Source organism: Cetorhinus maximus, chromosome 3 (genome assembly GCF_964194155.1).
Source record: "Cetorhinus maximus chromosome 3, sCetMax3.hap1.1, whole genome shotgun sequence".
NCBI lineage: Eukaryota > Metazoa > Chordata > Chondrichthyes > Lamniformes > Cetorhinidae > Cetorhinus > Cetorhinus maximus.
Window position 1 is genome coordinate 164,637,554 of NC_135881.1, and position 13,521 is coordinate 164,651,074.

Genomic DNA, 13,521 nt, shown 5'->3' on the forward strand with positions numbered 1-13,521 from the left:
CTGGTGCACCTCCAGGTTACAACCCCCTAGAAAACAGAATTCCGGGCCATTCTTTGGCTGAGAAACACTTGGGCTGCCCAGAGTCAAAAGGAATGTTTGTACCCTTTGATTTTGGGGTAGAGAATTCAGCACAGCAGGAGGCAGCAACTTGAAATTACCAGTCCTGACCTTAAGTCGAAGGTCAGTTGTTTAAGCAGGTTTTTGTTCAGAAAGAAATTCAAGCTAGTCCTAATAAACACCAAGATCTGCCAGTGGAATGGCAGCACACTGAAACAGTGTCAAGCATTCATTACAGAAAACAGGGAAACTTTGCTCCATAAGAAACATGGTCTGCAATACCTTCAGAAATCAGATAAGTTTGATACAAAATTTTTATTAACATTTTAAAAGGAATATAAAAAAGTCAAGTTAAATCTAGCTTAGACAATGTTTTTGCTTCAAATGGAAATAAACCTCATTTATACAAAGTGAAAAAATAGATGCCCCTTTGAGCAAGAGGCTATGTGCTAACATGACAGTCAACAATATATGTTTAAAAGTCTGAAACATCTGTGCAAAGAACCTGATCTGTACATAAACAGATGGAGTCTATCATTGCTGCTACATTAAGGCAACCCTATGAACAATACATTTTGGAAATTCCTCGATAAAGTGACACTAGTTTATTCCTAGCCTCGAAAGCAGCCAGAATTGCACAAAAATTGGTCTTCTAGCAAGTCTTTGCATTTGAAAAATTCTACTGACCATACATTTCAGGGTAGAGAAACTCCATAAGCAAACCTGGTTTTAAACAATTCAGCTTTGTCATGTCTGAAGGAGGAGGTGTAGAACTAGTGAATTTGCATGTTGCAGAATTAAGAATTTTTTCTTCTGTGGATAGAAAAGATCAGAATTTCAAAAATCACATTTAAAATACAGCATTTTCCACCCTGTAATTGGTTTCAGAAAGGATGAATAAAGCTATTACACATCTCAAATGATTCTGCTCCACTTGCACCAATGTTGTTAATTTTGGTGTCACTTACATGTGAATTACAAAAAGACCAAAACAAGAAAGTTTAAAAAGCTTATTTTTTTTTAAAAAAGCATGTCAAAACAATTGAATTAAAAGTTCTAACACTATGGATGAATATAATTAAGAAATAACACAATATCCAGGTAAAGGGATTGTTCAGGCAGTGTCACCAAATCTCCATTTACAAGCTTCCGGAAGAAAATGCTACAGTACATTTTCAGATCAACTAATAGACCTCGGCAATTGGTCTTGAATTTGGCCAGTCTTTTAATACAATCTGAGAAGTTTCTTAGTGAATCTTCAGTGTTTTGCAAGTTGTACCAAAAACTTCCATAATCTGTTGATATGAGAACAGAGGTCTAGAACAAACAGTTGTATTTGCATTAGGACAAACACGGGAGTGCTTCCTGGTTCCTTCTGTCATGTGGAAGAACTCTGAAGATCATCCAGTCAGAAATGCTGACCCTTGGGATTGTTCAAATTACAGTGAGGTTGAGTAGACTGGCACATGTGGGCAGGAATACATGCTGAATATGATCAATTCCAGAGCGACAAACTGGGCAGGCCTGATCAAAAAAAAATTAGGAATTAAACAAAAGTAATTATTGAACTACAAGACTTACAGGAAAAGCTATTTTAGATTTCAGGAAGTTGTTAAAATGGTCCAAAACAATCTTACCTGCAGCTGATTAGCACAAGAATTGCAGCAAACCATGTGGCCACAGGGGCAGAAGGCTGTATTAATCTCTTCGCCACAACAGACCATGCACAATAATGCTTCTTTAAGTTTTCGAAGCTTTTCTTGGAGTGCCTGGCTTTGCTGACAGCTCAGCCCTTCACAACTGTTACAGTTCAATTCATGCTCTGAAGATTTAAGTGGAGAGTTCTGGCCATCTTGATCGTGGGGAACAAAGTCTACAATGCCAGCATTATACAAAGCTCTTCGTGTGTGGTCATAAACCTCCTTGGATGTGCGTTTGATGTCAAAAACATATTTCTTACCCAGATTGATGTTTTCATTGAGAAACAAAGAAGCAAGGTGGCCCTTGAAGTCTCTACTGTATTGCATCATGACAGCATTGGTAACAGTATCACACCTGAAGGAGGATATTAATTCAGTTAAGCTCCAAATGACAGTCATTTTTTAAAATGTGATCTCCTGAAAAGATATACACAATTCTAAGTATGCAAGAGTATCAAGTAACTTGGTTTTTAAGATGGTGCAGGTTAAGGCTTTTGGTTTTCAAATGGGTCAAACTGGCATTGAACTGTAGTCTTATTCTTTTTGTGGAAATTGGGTGTTACTAGTAAGGCCAGCATTCATTACTCATCCCAAGTCACCCTTAAGATGGCAGTGAACTGCCATCTTGAAGCATCACAGTCTTGGGTGGCTTGCAAGGCCATTTGAGGGCAGTTAAGAGTCAACCATATTTGTGGGTGTGGAGTCACATGTAGGCCAGCAGACTTTTCCCTAAAAGGAATTAGTGAACTGCTTTTATATATAAAAAAGGGACCACCTGAACTTCAGCAAACCAAACAAAAAAAGGATGATGCACATGAACGCACCTCAACACTTCAGCTTCCCAACAAAATGAGTCCCATTACAAGCATCAACTCCAAAACAGTACAAAGATCCATTCAAATAAAGGTTAGGGCTGAAGTTTATGCAAGGCAACATTAATTGAAGAATAAAGATTATTAAATTGCAGTAACACATTGTATACCTGTAAAAAGCATGGGTTTCAGTTATCGCACGATAAAGGGCACTTGCTGCTCTGGTACTGATCAGCTTTAACATTAGCACTATGCTGCTACCAGATTCCTTGGTGATGGTAAGGTAAACATTTTTTGCAGATTGGGTAGCCATCTGGATTATAGGGTATGAAATCCTGCAAGGTAAATCAGGCAATGAATATTAATTGATTGTTAAACATCCTCTTCCTATACAAAGATAGATCTCTAGACGAGAGAGAAGGGGAATGGATCATAACTGCTATATGCTTCAAAAACTTGAATATAATGAAGGTTATGCCAGCTTATTATCCAGCGGCTAAGTTTAAAAAGGATTATTTAAGTGTACAACAAAAACAATCCTTAGACAGTGGAAAGGACAAAAATCTCAGCAGTTAGTGCCATTTACCTGTTAATTAGACTCAAGTTCTCTTTGCAGACAGATATGCCATCAGGCCCAACTCCAATCATCATCTTCTGTCCATCACCATCTTTTACTGAATGCCACTCCACACCATAGTGTTCTAGTGTGCATGCAATCTGTAGAACTCTATACTCAGCTGTGCATTGGCTCATTCCTTCTAATCCCTTGTGTCTTGCAACAATACTGTTGAAACAGAAGCAGTGTTTGTATTTACCTGGTCAAATTTGTGGACCGTGAAGTCATTTCTCACTGTTCCTACAAAACATGCCAATATATAGTTTCCTCCCCCCAAAAAAGTCAGTCAAGTCTACTTACTTTCCCCAAATATGTAATTCTTAGGATGTAGTCAAGCTTAGTGGCATTTGTTAAGACTACAAATGGATCATGATTTTAAAAAAAAAACAGGAGCTCAGTAGAACTTAATTTACAAGCTGAGGCTGTATAGGTGGTTTTTAAGATCTTAAGTTGGGTTTCTCAAAGATGTTGGCCTAAAAAACAGGGAGGCTGTTTGTCACTTATGCAGCCCATTTACCTGTTCAAAATGGTAGTGTTTAACTCATTTGTACAAAGGTCTTCATAAGAATATTTGGCAGTGTTTTGATTGTAGTCTCCAAATTCCACTTGTGCTAGAAGTACACTTAAGTCCACAGCCTGCTCTGGTGAACAATGTAGGCGCCCGCTTAGTAGGTCATCCCGGATATGAAGGAAAAACTGGTGCCTAGAGTTTAAGGGGAAAAATTTAAACAAACTTATTCTATAAGTATTGTATAAGTCTATAAATAACACTTCTGCAGTTGTCACTTGGGCAAATGCAGTAGCAAAAATCAGATTAATAGCAATAAATGAGATGTTTAGGTAGTGTTTGTTTAGAGATAAAAAGAACTACTGCACAATTAATATTACCACCTTGAACATAGACAGGGGGCTGAACTTGGAAGGGGGGAATGGGGAAGGGAGGACAGAAGATCTGAAAACTGCTGATAAAATATCAAAACAGTTTCCTCCATGAAGTACATCATGTTCAATAAGAATTTAGCCAAAATTGTATATCTATTGGAGAGATTTAGGAGTGAACAAGAATTGGGTAGGGCAAGAGGCAAGATAATAGGTTTAAATCAATTATAAACTGGATAGCTCAAGTTTAATTTATTTTGCTCATTGTCCAAGTGCAGTGCAGCAATTTCCCACATTTAAGGGAAATAAAAATAATGATTTCTTTAATCAGGTCTACTTGTGACACAGCTACCATAAATTAGAGCTGATCTGCCAAGGTCTGTTCAGATAGATAAGTTCTGTGTTCCATAATAAATCTGTCAAAGTTGATTGACCAGTTGAATAGCTAGTTCTCAAACCCAAACAATTACCAAGGAAATGCATCTAATTGATGCACTCCCTCCCCACCACAAGTAAAAATTATGCATTACTTAAACCTGTCTTAAAAGTCAGTAAACAAGATTCAAATGATCGATGTTTTTATGTAGAAGTTATCAACTGACATTCTGTGGGCCATGGTATTTGGCACAATCTAGCTCCTTTCCTAATGGAATCTGGAATTCCCCTTGCTAAGCAAGGAACCAAAACAAAATAAACCAGCTCCAACACACCCAACTTTGAACTCAAAGTGCAACATGTTAGTTCAGTTTTCCACTTGCATAGCTGACATTCCAATTTCAATAACAGTACAAAGCAGAGGGGCAGTCTACACATAACGCCTTGAAGCACAGTGAAGTAACACTTTTGGCAACCAGGATAGCAAAATAAAAGCACTACTACAATATCAATTCTAGAGAGCATAATGCTGCTATGAATTGGTGGTAGTGGTTAGCAGAGGGAAGAGAGCTCAAAGGTAAGAATACTAACAAAACGAAACAAAATGAGGATAAAGATAAGTCAGCATGACCTTTGGGCAGGGAGGTGAAAGGGAAACAATTGCCAGAAAAAACTTAAGTAGGAGGAGATGGAACTTTTAGGCTAGCCTCTGGGGAAGTTTGACAATTTTAGATATTCTTGCAAATTTAAGACTTGACAACTAAAGTGTTAAGAAAATGCTCAAAAAAATCCCAAAAGTCAATTTTCTGAATAAAGATGAACAGTACAACATGCTGTGAGGGAGGTTGGTTATTACCACATTTAACCAAAGGCACCAACACTTCCAGAAAACCATGTTTTGCAAAGGATAACTCAGTCAAGTGCTAACAGTGTAAACAGAAGGTTACTTGAGGGCAAAGCATGCATCAAATGGCAACAATAAAAGGAAACAGTTTCAACATCATAGAACTGCCTTGCTGTCTCAACTATACATTTACATTGATAAGTGACATAACTAGCCAGGAAATATGCAGTATACACATTTAAAGACCCATTAATCTCCTTTACCATATCAAGTTTTATATAGATTAAAGATTGGATTGTTGAAAAAAAACCAAATTCTGGAATGCAGTGAACAAGCTATAGTTTTGTTCAGCAGGCTACTTCAATATAAAATAGAACAATCCAGTTGTCTGGCCAATTTCCAGTGATGCCCTGCTTTCTCAATGTAGTTTAAACAAAACAATACTATATACAGGTTGCTAAATATGACCATTTGTTACACTAACTTAACACAATCAGTATAGGATGGTGCCTACTCTACAGAATTTTTTTCCAGAATTCATGCTGAAAGTACAAAGACGTCCATGGTCATTGTGAGCCCTCCAACAGCTGCAAGCCAGGGCATAACCATAGCATATGCAGAGTGACCCCCACAGTCCTATGCCAGAAAAGGGTGGAGTTTGTCTGCTGTGCTCGATTATATTTTGTGCAAGATGCAAATTCATCTCCATATTAAGTCTGGTTCAGTCCCAGGATTCCTTCAGGCTCAGTTACAAAGTTTCCACATGTTTATTTTAGTATGCTTCTGAACTTTCCCAATATTCTAGATGGCCCTTATAGTCATTTGTTACAATTTTTATTATTCGTTCATGGGATGTGCATATCACTGGCTAGGCATTTATTACCCATCCCTGAATGCCCTTGTTCAGGGGGCATTTGAGTCAACCACATTGCTGTGGGTCTGGAGTCACATGTAGGCCACACCAGGTAAGGGCAGAAGATTTCCTTTCCTAAGAAAAAGGACATTAGTGAATCAGATGGGTTTTTATGACAATGATGTAGTGGTCTTCATTAGACTATAATTCCAGTTTTTTATTGAATTCAAATTCCGTCTGCTCTAGGTCTCCAGAGCATTACCTTGGGTCTCGGGATTGCCAGTCCAGTGACAATACCACCACCTTTACAGTTGCTCAAATATGTGGGTATACCCACTACAGTTAGACATTGATCAGGGATCTCACCTGGTTTAAAGAGTAACCAGTGATATTTGGCTATAAAGACCAGTTGGCACTTCAGTAGCACCACATCTGCACTTGCATCTATTTCTCTGTCCAATGTTTCTTCAATTGACTGAAAGTTCCTGCACCAAGTCAGATATTTGAGCACTTAGAAGAATGGTATTTCTATTGGAAGGAAAGTCTAGATAGCTCAGTTGCATACTCTCTATTTCAATATTAACACATTATGGATAGTCACTGATCAAGTGAGCACATACTCACTTGAAGGACATTAAGATACATTAGCAGGGACATAAACAGTGCATCAAGTGTTGGCTTAAAACAAACCAAAACATAAGCCACATCACTTAATGTAGTAACCAATCAGCAGAACAATGACATGTAAAATGTCCAGTTCATCAGCCAGATATTTAGCTGCCAGCTGTGGCTCAAATAGTTAGTACCCTTAGCTAAGAGTCAAATGTGGTGGGTTCAAATCCCACTTCAAGATTAAACAACAGTTAATCAGAGTGCTGCATGGTTGGGGGTGCCCTCTTTCCTTTCAGGTGGATGTAAAAGATTTTAAGCATTACTTCAAAGTGAGTTCTCCCTGGTGTCCTAGCCAATATTTATTCCACAACCATCAGGTCACCTGATCATACTGCGGTTTGAGAGACCTTGCTGTGCACAAATTGACTAAATTTCATCTGCTGTCAACTGCTGCAGATGTCCAGAGATTGTGAAAGGCACCATATAAATGCAACTCTTGTTTTTTCCCCTCCTAGCATTACCCATTAGGTAATGCAGAACTCAGTGCACTAATCTAGCCTGGAGTGCAAGATATGACTCACCCAAAGTTTTCATCTCTTCCTGATTTGGAGGCAGCACAAACAAGGCAAGCTGCTGCCATTAAGTGAAGAGGGAACATTTTGGATAATCAATCTAGTAATTTCTCCTACAACTACCACTAGCTAATTCAGTGGCCGAGGCCAGGAAGCAGATTTCCTGCTTCTTCACTATTTAGACGAAAATTGTATGGGGGAGAGTAGAGAAAAGAGGCACTGTTGCCTGCAGCATGGAGCAGAGTACATTTAAAGACACTAATATAAGGGCTGGCACTTGATCTTCCTGAAATTTCAGTACTGAAACTAGCAATAAAAACCCACCATTTTGAAACAGAAGCTACCAATCACCAAAACTAGTTTCTTTGACTGCACTGTGGCTGGTGCCAGCACAAAGGGTGACATTTCATCCCATAAAACAAATGGTTGTCAGTCAAAAGATTACTAGTCAACTAACTTAAACACTGACAAATACTACATCTGAAGTGAACTTGCTTCATTACTTTAACCTTGCAAATGGCAATCTTAGTCATCTGAATTTCCTGAACTTTTTCCAACTCAAATGGTGGAAAAAGTTGAAGTTCTAAACTAAACGGTTTAGATTTGGATCAAAGTACAAACATCATAAGGTATTAAAAAAGCAACCAAGCAATAGAACCACAATTGCATATAGAGAGTTAGAGAACCTAGTGATTGTCAAAGAATTAGTGTAGTGCTAATTATCCATAAACCATATGTATGAGTAAGCTGCATGAGGTTGCAAAATTAAGATAGATCTCTTACTACCACTTAAATAGTTAAAGTGATGCAGATCATGTGGTTGACATTACATGGCAAGCAAAAGAATCTGTGCCAGCACCAAAGAAGGGGTAAAACCAACTCCTATTCTATATCTACAATCTCTACCATCCTCTCAATGGCAATGGACTAAGCTGCCATTATGACCCGATATCCATCACGGAACATAATTTACACGTTTCAGTAGAAAGTCACTTACTCCTTTAAACTAGTTACCCAAATGTAAATGCTTCCTAACTGTAGGTAGGTCTTACACATGTGCCTATGGCACAGTTGCGCCAAGACCACCCATCAAGAATTTGGGTGTGGAGCCCAGCTGGGTTTACAGGATTTTTCTATCTAGCCATTAAAAATGAAAAGGAAAGTTCTGCAGCTCCAATGACATCTATGCTAAAATTCCTGATGCATTTGAAACTATGCCAGGGACCCAGATACAAAAACTGTTACAGTACTTAATGGCTACTCTGAAATAGCCTAGGTTGAGAACTACAGCTACTGGTAATGTTTGAAACAAGGTAAAATATGTCAGAAGTTGAGACATGCTTGAGCTGTACTACATGGACTAAAGATAGGCCCTTTTCCTGAACACTCATGCATGTCATGATTTGACATACAAAACTCAGGTAAAGTGCACTCTTTCCACAAATCTGAGCCTTTGCAAAGAAAGAGAATTTAATGAATTTCAAATACGGCTTTTGCCAAATTTCCCCACATACCACTGGATAGCCATATGATGATTTTTGAAGGGGGGTGGGGGAATGAAGAGAAGAGGAGAAATAGTGCCACTGTACTATTAGCCTGGACCTATAGTTTAATGCTCCGGAACATGGGTTCAAACGCCACCATGGCAGCTGGTCCAATTTGAATTCAATTAGTTAATAAATGTAGAATTAGATAGTTTGTCAGCATTACTGAGTGATTATCTTAAAAACACCATCTGATTCACTAATGCCCTCTAGGGAAGGAAACCTGCCATCCTTTCCTGGTCTGGGACTCCAGACCCACAGCAAGACACTTAAAAGGCACAGGCTCAACTGCCCTCAGTTCAATGGCAATCAGGGGTGGACAACAAATACTGGCCTTTCCAGTAACACCCACATCCCATGCTGGAAAAAAAAATCCAGCCCTGGTTCACTTTTCTTTCCTTAGCACAGAGCAAATTATAGTGCTGCTGCCAAGACAAATAACTCCACATGCCTTAGACTGATGTCAGAATACTAAATCGCCTCACTTGGATGTGGATGTAGAAGTGGAGACAAAACAATATGCTCAGCGAACAAGTGATGAAAGGTTAGCCAACTGGTGAGTCTTCAGTCAGTTGAAGCATCACCATCTCTTCCCCCCCAGAAGTTTCAGACAAACCCACCTGCAATCCAAGTACTTTGGCAAATTCAGGAGATATCTCTGTAGCTAAATAGCTACAGAGATCTCCTAAAGAGAATGTGGAGGACAGCAGAAAGGGTAAACATAGGCATAGTTGATGACAGACATCAGGATGGCACAAGACAGGTGTGAGACAGATCATGACAGCAGATCTCCTAGTAGGAGTTACTACAAGCAGCAATGCAGGCAACTTGTAAAATGTTTGATACTAATTACAACATAAACCAAGCATTACGTTTGTAGTTGCATATACCTTTCAAAGCTGTAGCCCAGATTTGTTGTAGTGTCACATTGATTTAAAAGCTTGGTGCAAATAAATTCCTACTATACTTAAAATGAAAGTATCTTTATCATGGAGGAATTTCTTCATAAAAACAATTCTTAAAGTTATCCAATTTTAAAAACTAGTGTTTTCCTCAATACTTAGGAAAGAATTTATAATAAGAGGCAGCATTTGATGGGGCTTTTATTGAGGGTGGGGTGAAAGAAGGTAGACCCTGGTTATACAGAAGGGGAGCATCATTCTCCCACATCATGCTCGAATCATCCTCTAGAGAGGAAACAAAGCATACACTTTTCTGCACTTGATTAACAAAATGCCCTGTCAATGCAGTCAAGCCAAATTAGCAATTCGAAGCCCTGTGTAAGTCAAAAAATCCGTACAGGCTTTAAGAGCAAGGTATTCACTTCTATCTGGTTTCAATTCCTGCATTACTATAGAAACTGCACTCTTGAAAGCCATTTTAAGCTTTCACTTAGCTTATTTATTGTGATTCCTATCCAAAGGAAATCAAAGTAAAAAAAAAAAATCATTAAGTGTACAGGTACACAATCTATTCTCCCCAAGAATAGAATTTCTTTCAAAGCATTTTTCTTGGTACTTAGAATGAGATCTAAAACAAAAACAGAATGCTGGCAAACTCAAGTCTAGCGGAATCTGTGGAGAGAGAAACAGTTAACGTTTCAAATCCATATGACCATTCTGTTTCTCTCCACAGATGCTGCTAGACCTGCTAGTTGCTCCAGCATTTTGTTTTTGTTTCAGATTTCCAGCACCCTCTATTTTGCTTTTATCTTAGAATACTTCAATTAGTTATGTCAACTGACAAATCCTCAAATACAGTACTAAGCAGAATTAAAACTGCAGAAATACATTACACCCACTCACATTTTAGTGTAGTTTAACAAAAGAGAAATGTATGATCTGTGTTATGAACCCGGGGCACTAGGACCTAGTAGTTGCGTCTGGTTCCTGCCACAATGACCTATAATAACACTCCAATGACGAGGTTACTATCGGTCATCTCTAAAGACGACAAACTATGGTAAAAAGCCACTAAATAACTGCAACTTTAAACTTCGAACCCCAAGCAAAATGTAAAGTAGGAAGTTTAAACGTCAGACATATCCAAAAATTACTTTTGAAAACTCACACACCTGGTTTGCTCCTGAAGTAAGAGATGAGGCTCCACAAAAAATTTGACTCGGAGTTTGAATCTATAAGGAGGCATTCCTTCGATCTGTTGAGAGATTCGGTTCCTCAAGTTCAGCCAAAGAGTCTCCCCTTTATTCGCGGAGTACTGCAAACCCAAATAGTCATCTTCTATAATCCCGAGCCTGTGACAGACCTGGGGAGGGAGAAAGGAGATCCTTACAGTAATTAAAGAGGTCACTGAACCACCACAGCTCCCACCTCAAACCCCATCCCCAAAACATACACAGCCCCCCCCAAAAAACACACATATGCCCTCACGCACCCCAATAACAATACAGATCCTCCCCAAAAATGCCTCGATATACCCGAAAAAAAAACCCAAAGATTTCCACCCCCTGCACTCCACCTCCTGCACCACCACAACAAACAAATTCCATCACGAATAAGAGCCAGAAATTGCTGGAAAAACTCAGCAGGTCTGGCAGTATCTGTGGAGAGAGAAACTGAGTTAATGTCCCCTGTCTGTGTGAGCCTTCAAATTCCATCACGAACCCGGGGCAAAACAGAACAAGTTGTTTCAATGCATTAATTAGAAAAGTTAAATCCATATTGAAATAATGCAATTCCAGTGTTGCAAAAACATTGAACAATCTAAGCAACTCGGATTGTGCAAAATGCCCCAAACAGACTCAATCCGGATCAATCCCCAAGGACCAAATTAAACAGTTGTGATTGACAAAGGAGTTGGGGGGGGGGGGGGACTGACAGGAAAGTTAAGGCCACAATCAGATCAGCCATAATCGGCCTGAATGGCGGAACAGGTTCGATGGGCCGAACGACTTACTCCTGTTTCAATTCCCCATGAACCGGTGTCACTGAGCAAACCCGGAGCGCTGCCCCCCACAGCTCCCGCTCACCTGGTTCAGACAGTCCTCGCCGTTCGCTTTCGGATCCACCTCCACCTCCATCACCACCGAGTCGGGTCTGGTAACATAACACAGCATCGCGGTGGCTGAGCTCCCGGGACACCGGATCGCTGGCTCCCTGCCGCCGCCGCCGCTCTCCCTCTACCCTGAGGCGGCGCCGCTGATATCCCGGCACCCAGGCCCGGCTAGGCTGCCCGTGTCCGCCCCGACCAGTCCCCTCACTCGCTCGCTGTCGGTACCAGGTCCCTGACCCGCCCGCGCGCGCTCTCTCCCGCTCGCCCACACACACACAGTCCCCCGGCTCTGGGCTCCTGGCCTACACCCGGTACCAGCTCCCGGCCTTGCCACTCTCACTCTCCCTCTCTCTCTCCCAGGTCTGGCCGCTCGTGCTCCCGACTCTTTCCCAAATACCCGGCCTGACGTCACCCACACGCCAGGGAATCAATTGGAGAGGCGCGCGCGTCGCTTCACGCCGACCAATAGGAAGCCGCGAAACCTGTGAGGGGGCTGAGCACCCGTGAAAGGATAAATAGAAAAGAACTGGAGAAACGATCAGCGGCTCTCTCAGTGAGAGATCTGTCAGCGAGATCACCACCTCTCTCAGTGAGAGATCTGTCAGCGAGATCACCACCTCTCTCAGTGAGATCTGTCAGCCAGATCACCACCTCTCTCAGTGAGATCTGTCAGCCAGATCACCACCTCTCTCAGTGAGATCTGTCAGCGAGATCACCACCTCTCTCAGTGAGAGATCTGTCAGCGAGATCACCACCTCTCTCAGTGAGATCTGTCAGCCAGATCACCACCTCTCTCAGTGAGATCTGTCAGCCAGATCACCACCTCTCTCAGTGAGATCTGTCAGCCAGATCACCACCTCTCTCAGTGAGATCTGTCAGCCAGATCACCACCTCTCTCAGTGAGATCTGTCAGCCAGATCACCACCTCTCTCAGTGAGATCTGTCAGCGAGGTCACCACCTCTCTCAGTGAGATCTCTGTCAGCGAGGTCACCACCTCTCTCAGTGAGATCTCTGTCAGCGAGATCACCACCTCTCTCAGTGAGATCTGTCAGCCAGATCACCACCTCTCTCAGTGAGATCTGTCAGCCAGATCACCACCTCTCTCAGTGAGATCTGTCAGCCAGATCACCACCTCTCTCAGTGAGAGCTCTGTCAGCGAGATCACCACCTCTCTCAGTGAGATCTCTGTCAGCGAGGTCACCACCTCTCTCAGTGAGATCTCTGTCAGCAAGGTCACCACCTCTCTCAGTGAGATCTCTGTCAGCGAGATCACCACCTTTCTCAGTGAGAGATCTGTCAGCCAGATCACCACCTCTCTCAGTGAGATCTCTGTCAGCGAGGTCACCACCTCTCTCAGTGAGAATTCTGTCAGCGAGGTCACCACCTCTCGCAGTGGGATCTCTGTCAGCCAGATCACCACCTCTCTCAGTGAGATCTGTCAGCCAGATCACCACCTCTCTCAGTGAGATCTGTCAGCGAGATCACCACCTCTCTCAGTGAGATCTGTCAGCCAGATCACCACCTCTCTCAGTGAGATCTGTCATCCAGATCACCACCTCTCTCAGTGAGATCTCTGTCAGCCAGATCACCACCTCTCTCAGTGAGAGATCTGTCAGCCAGATCACCACCTCTCTCAGTGAGATC

The 13,521-nt window shown here is 41.4% G+C and overlaps 1 protein-coding gene across 1 annotated transcript; it reads right to left on the reverse strand.

Moving 5' to 3' along the window:
* Nucleotides 1–353: 353 nt before the first annotated feature.
* Nucleotides 354–12,240, reverse strand: mylipa (myosin regulatory light chain interacting protein a). The gene is made up of 7 exons (XM_078539204.1): nt 11,854–12,240; nt 10,939–11,129; nt 3,703–3,888; nt 3,156–3,353; nt 2,740–2,904; nt 1,695–2,112; nt 354–1,581 (listed from the first exon to the last, which is right to left on the reverse strand). Exons 1-7 carry the CDS (start codon nt 11,938–11,940, stop codon nt 1,492–1,494), a joined length of 1,335 nt encoding a protein of 444 aa, XP_078395330.1. The 5' UTR covers nt 11,941–12,240; the 3' UTR covers nt 354–1,491.
* Between the last annotated feature and the right edge of the window lie 1,281 nt (nt 12,241–13,521).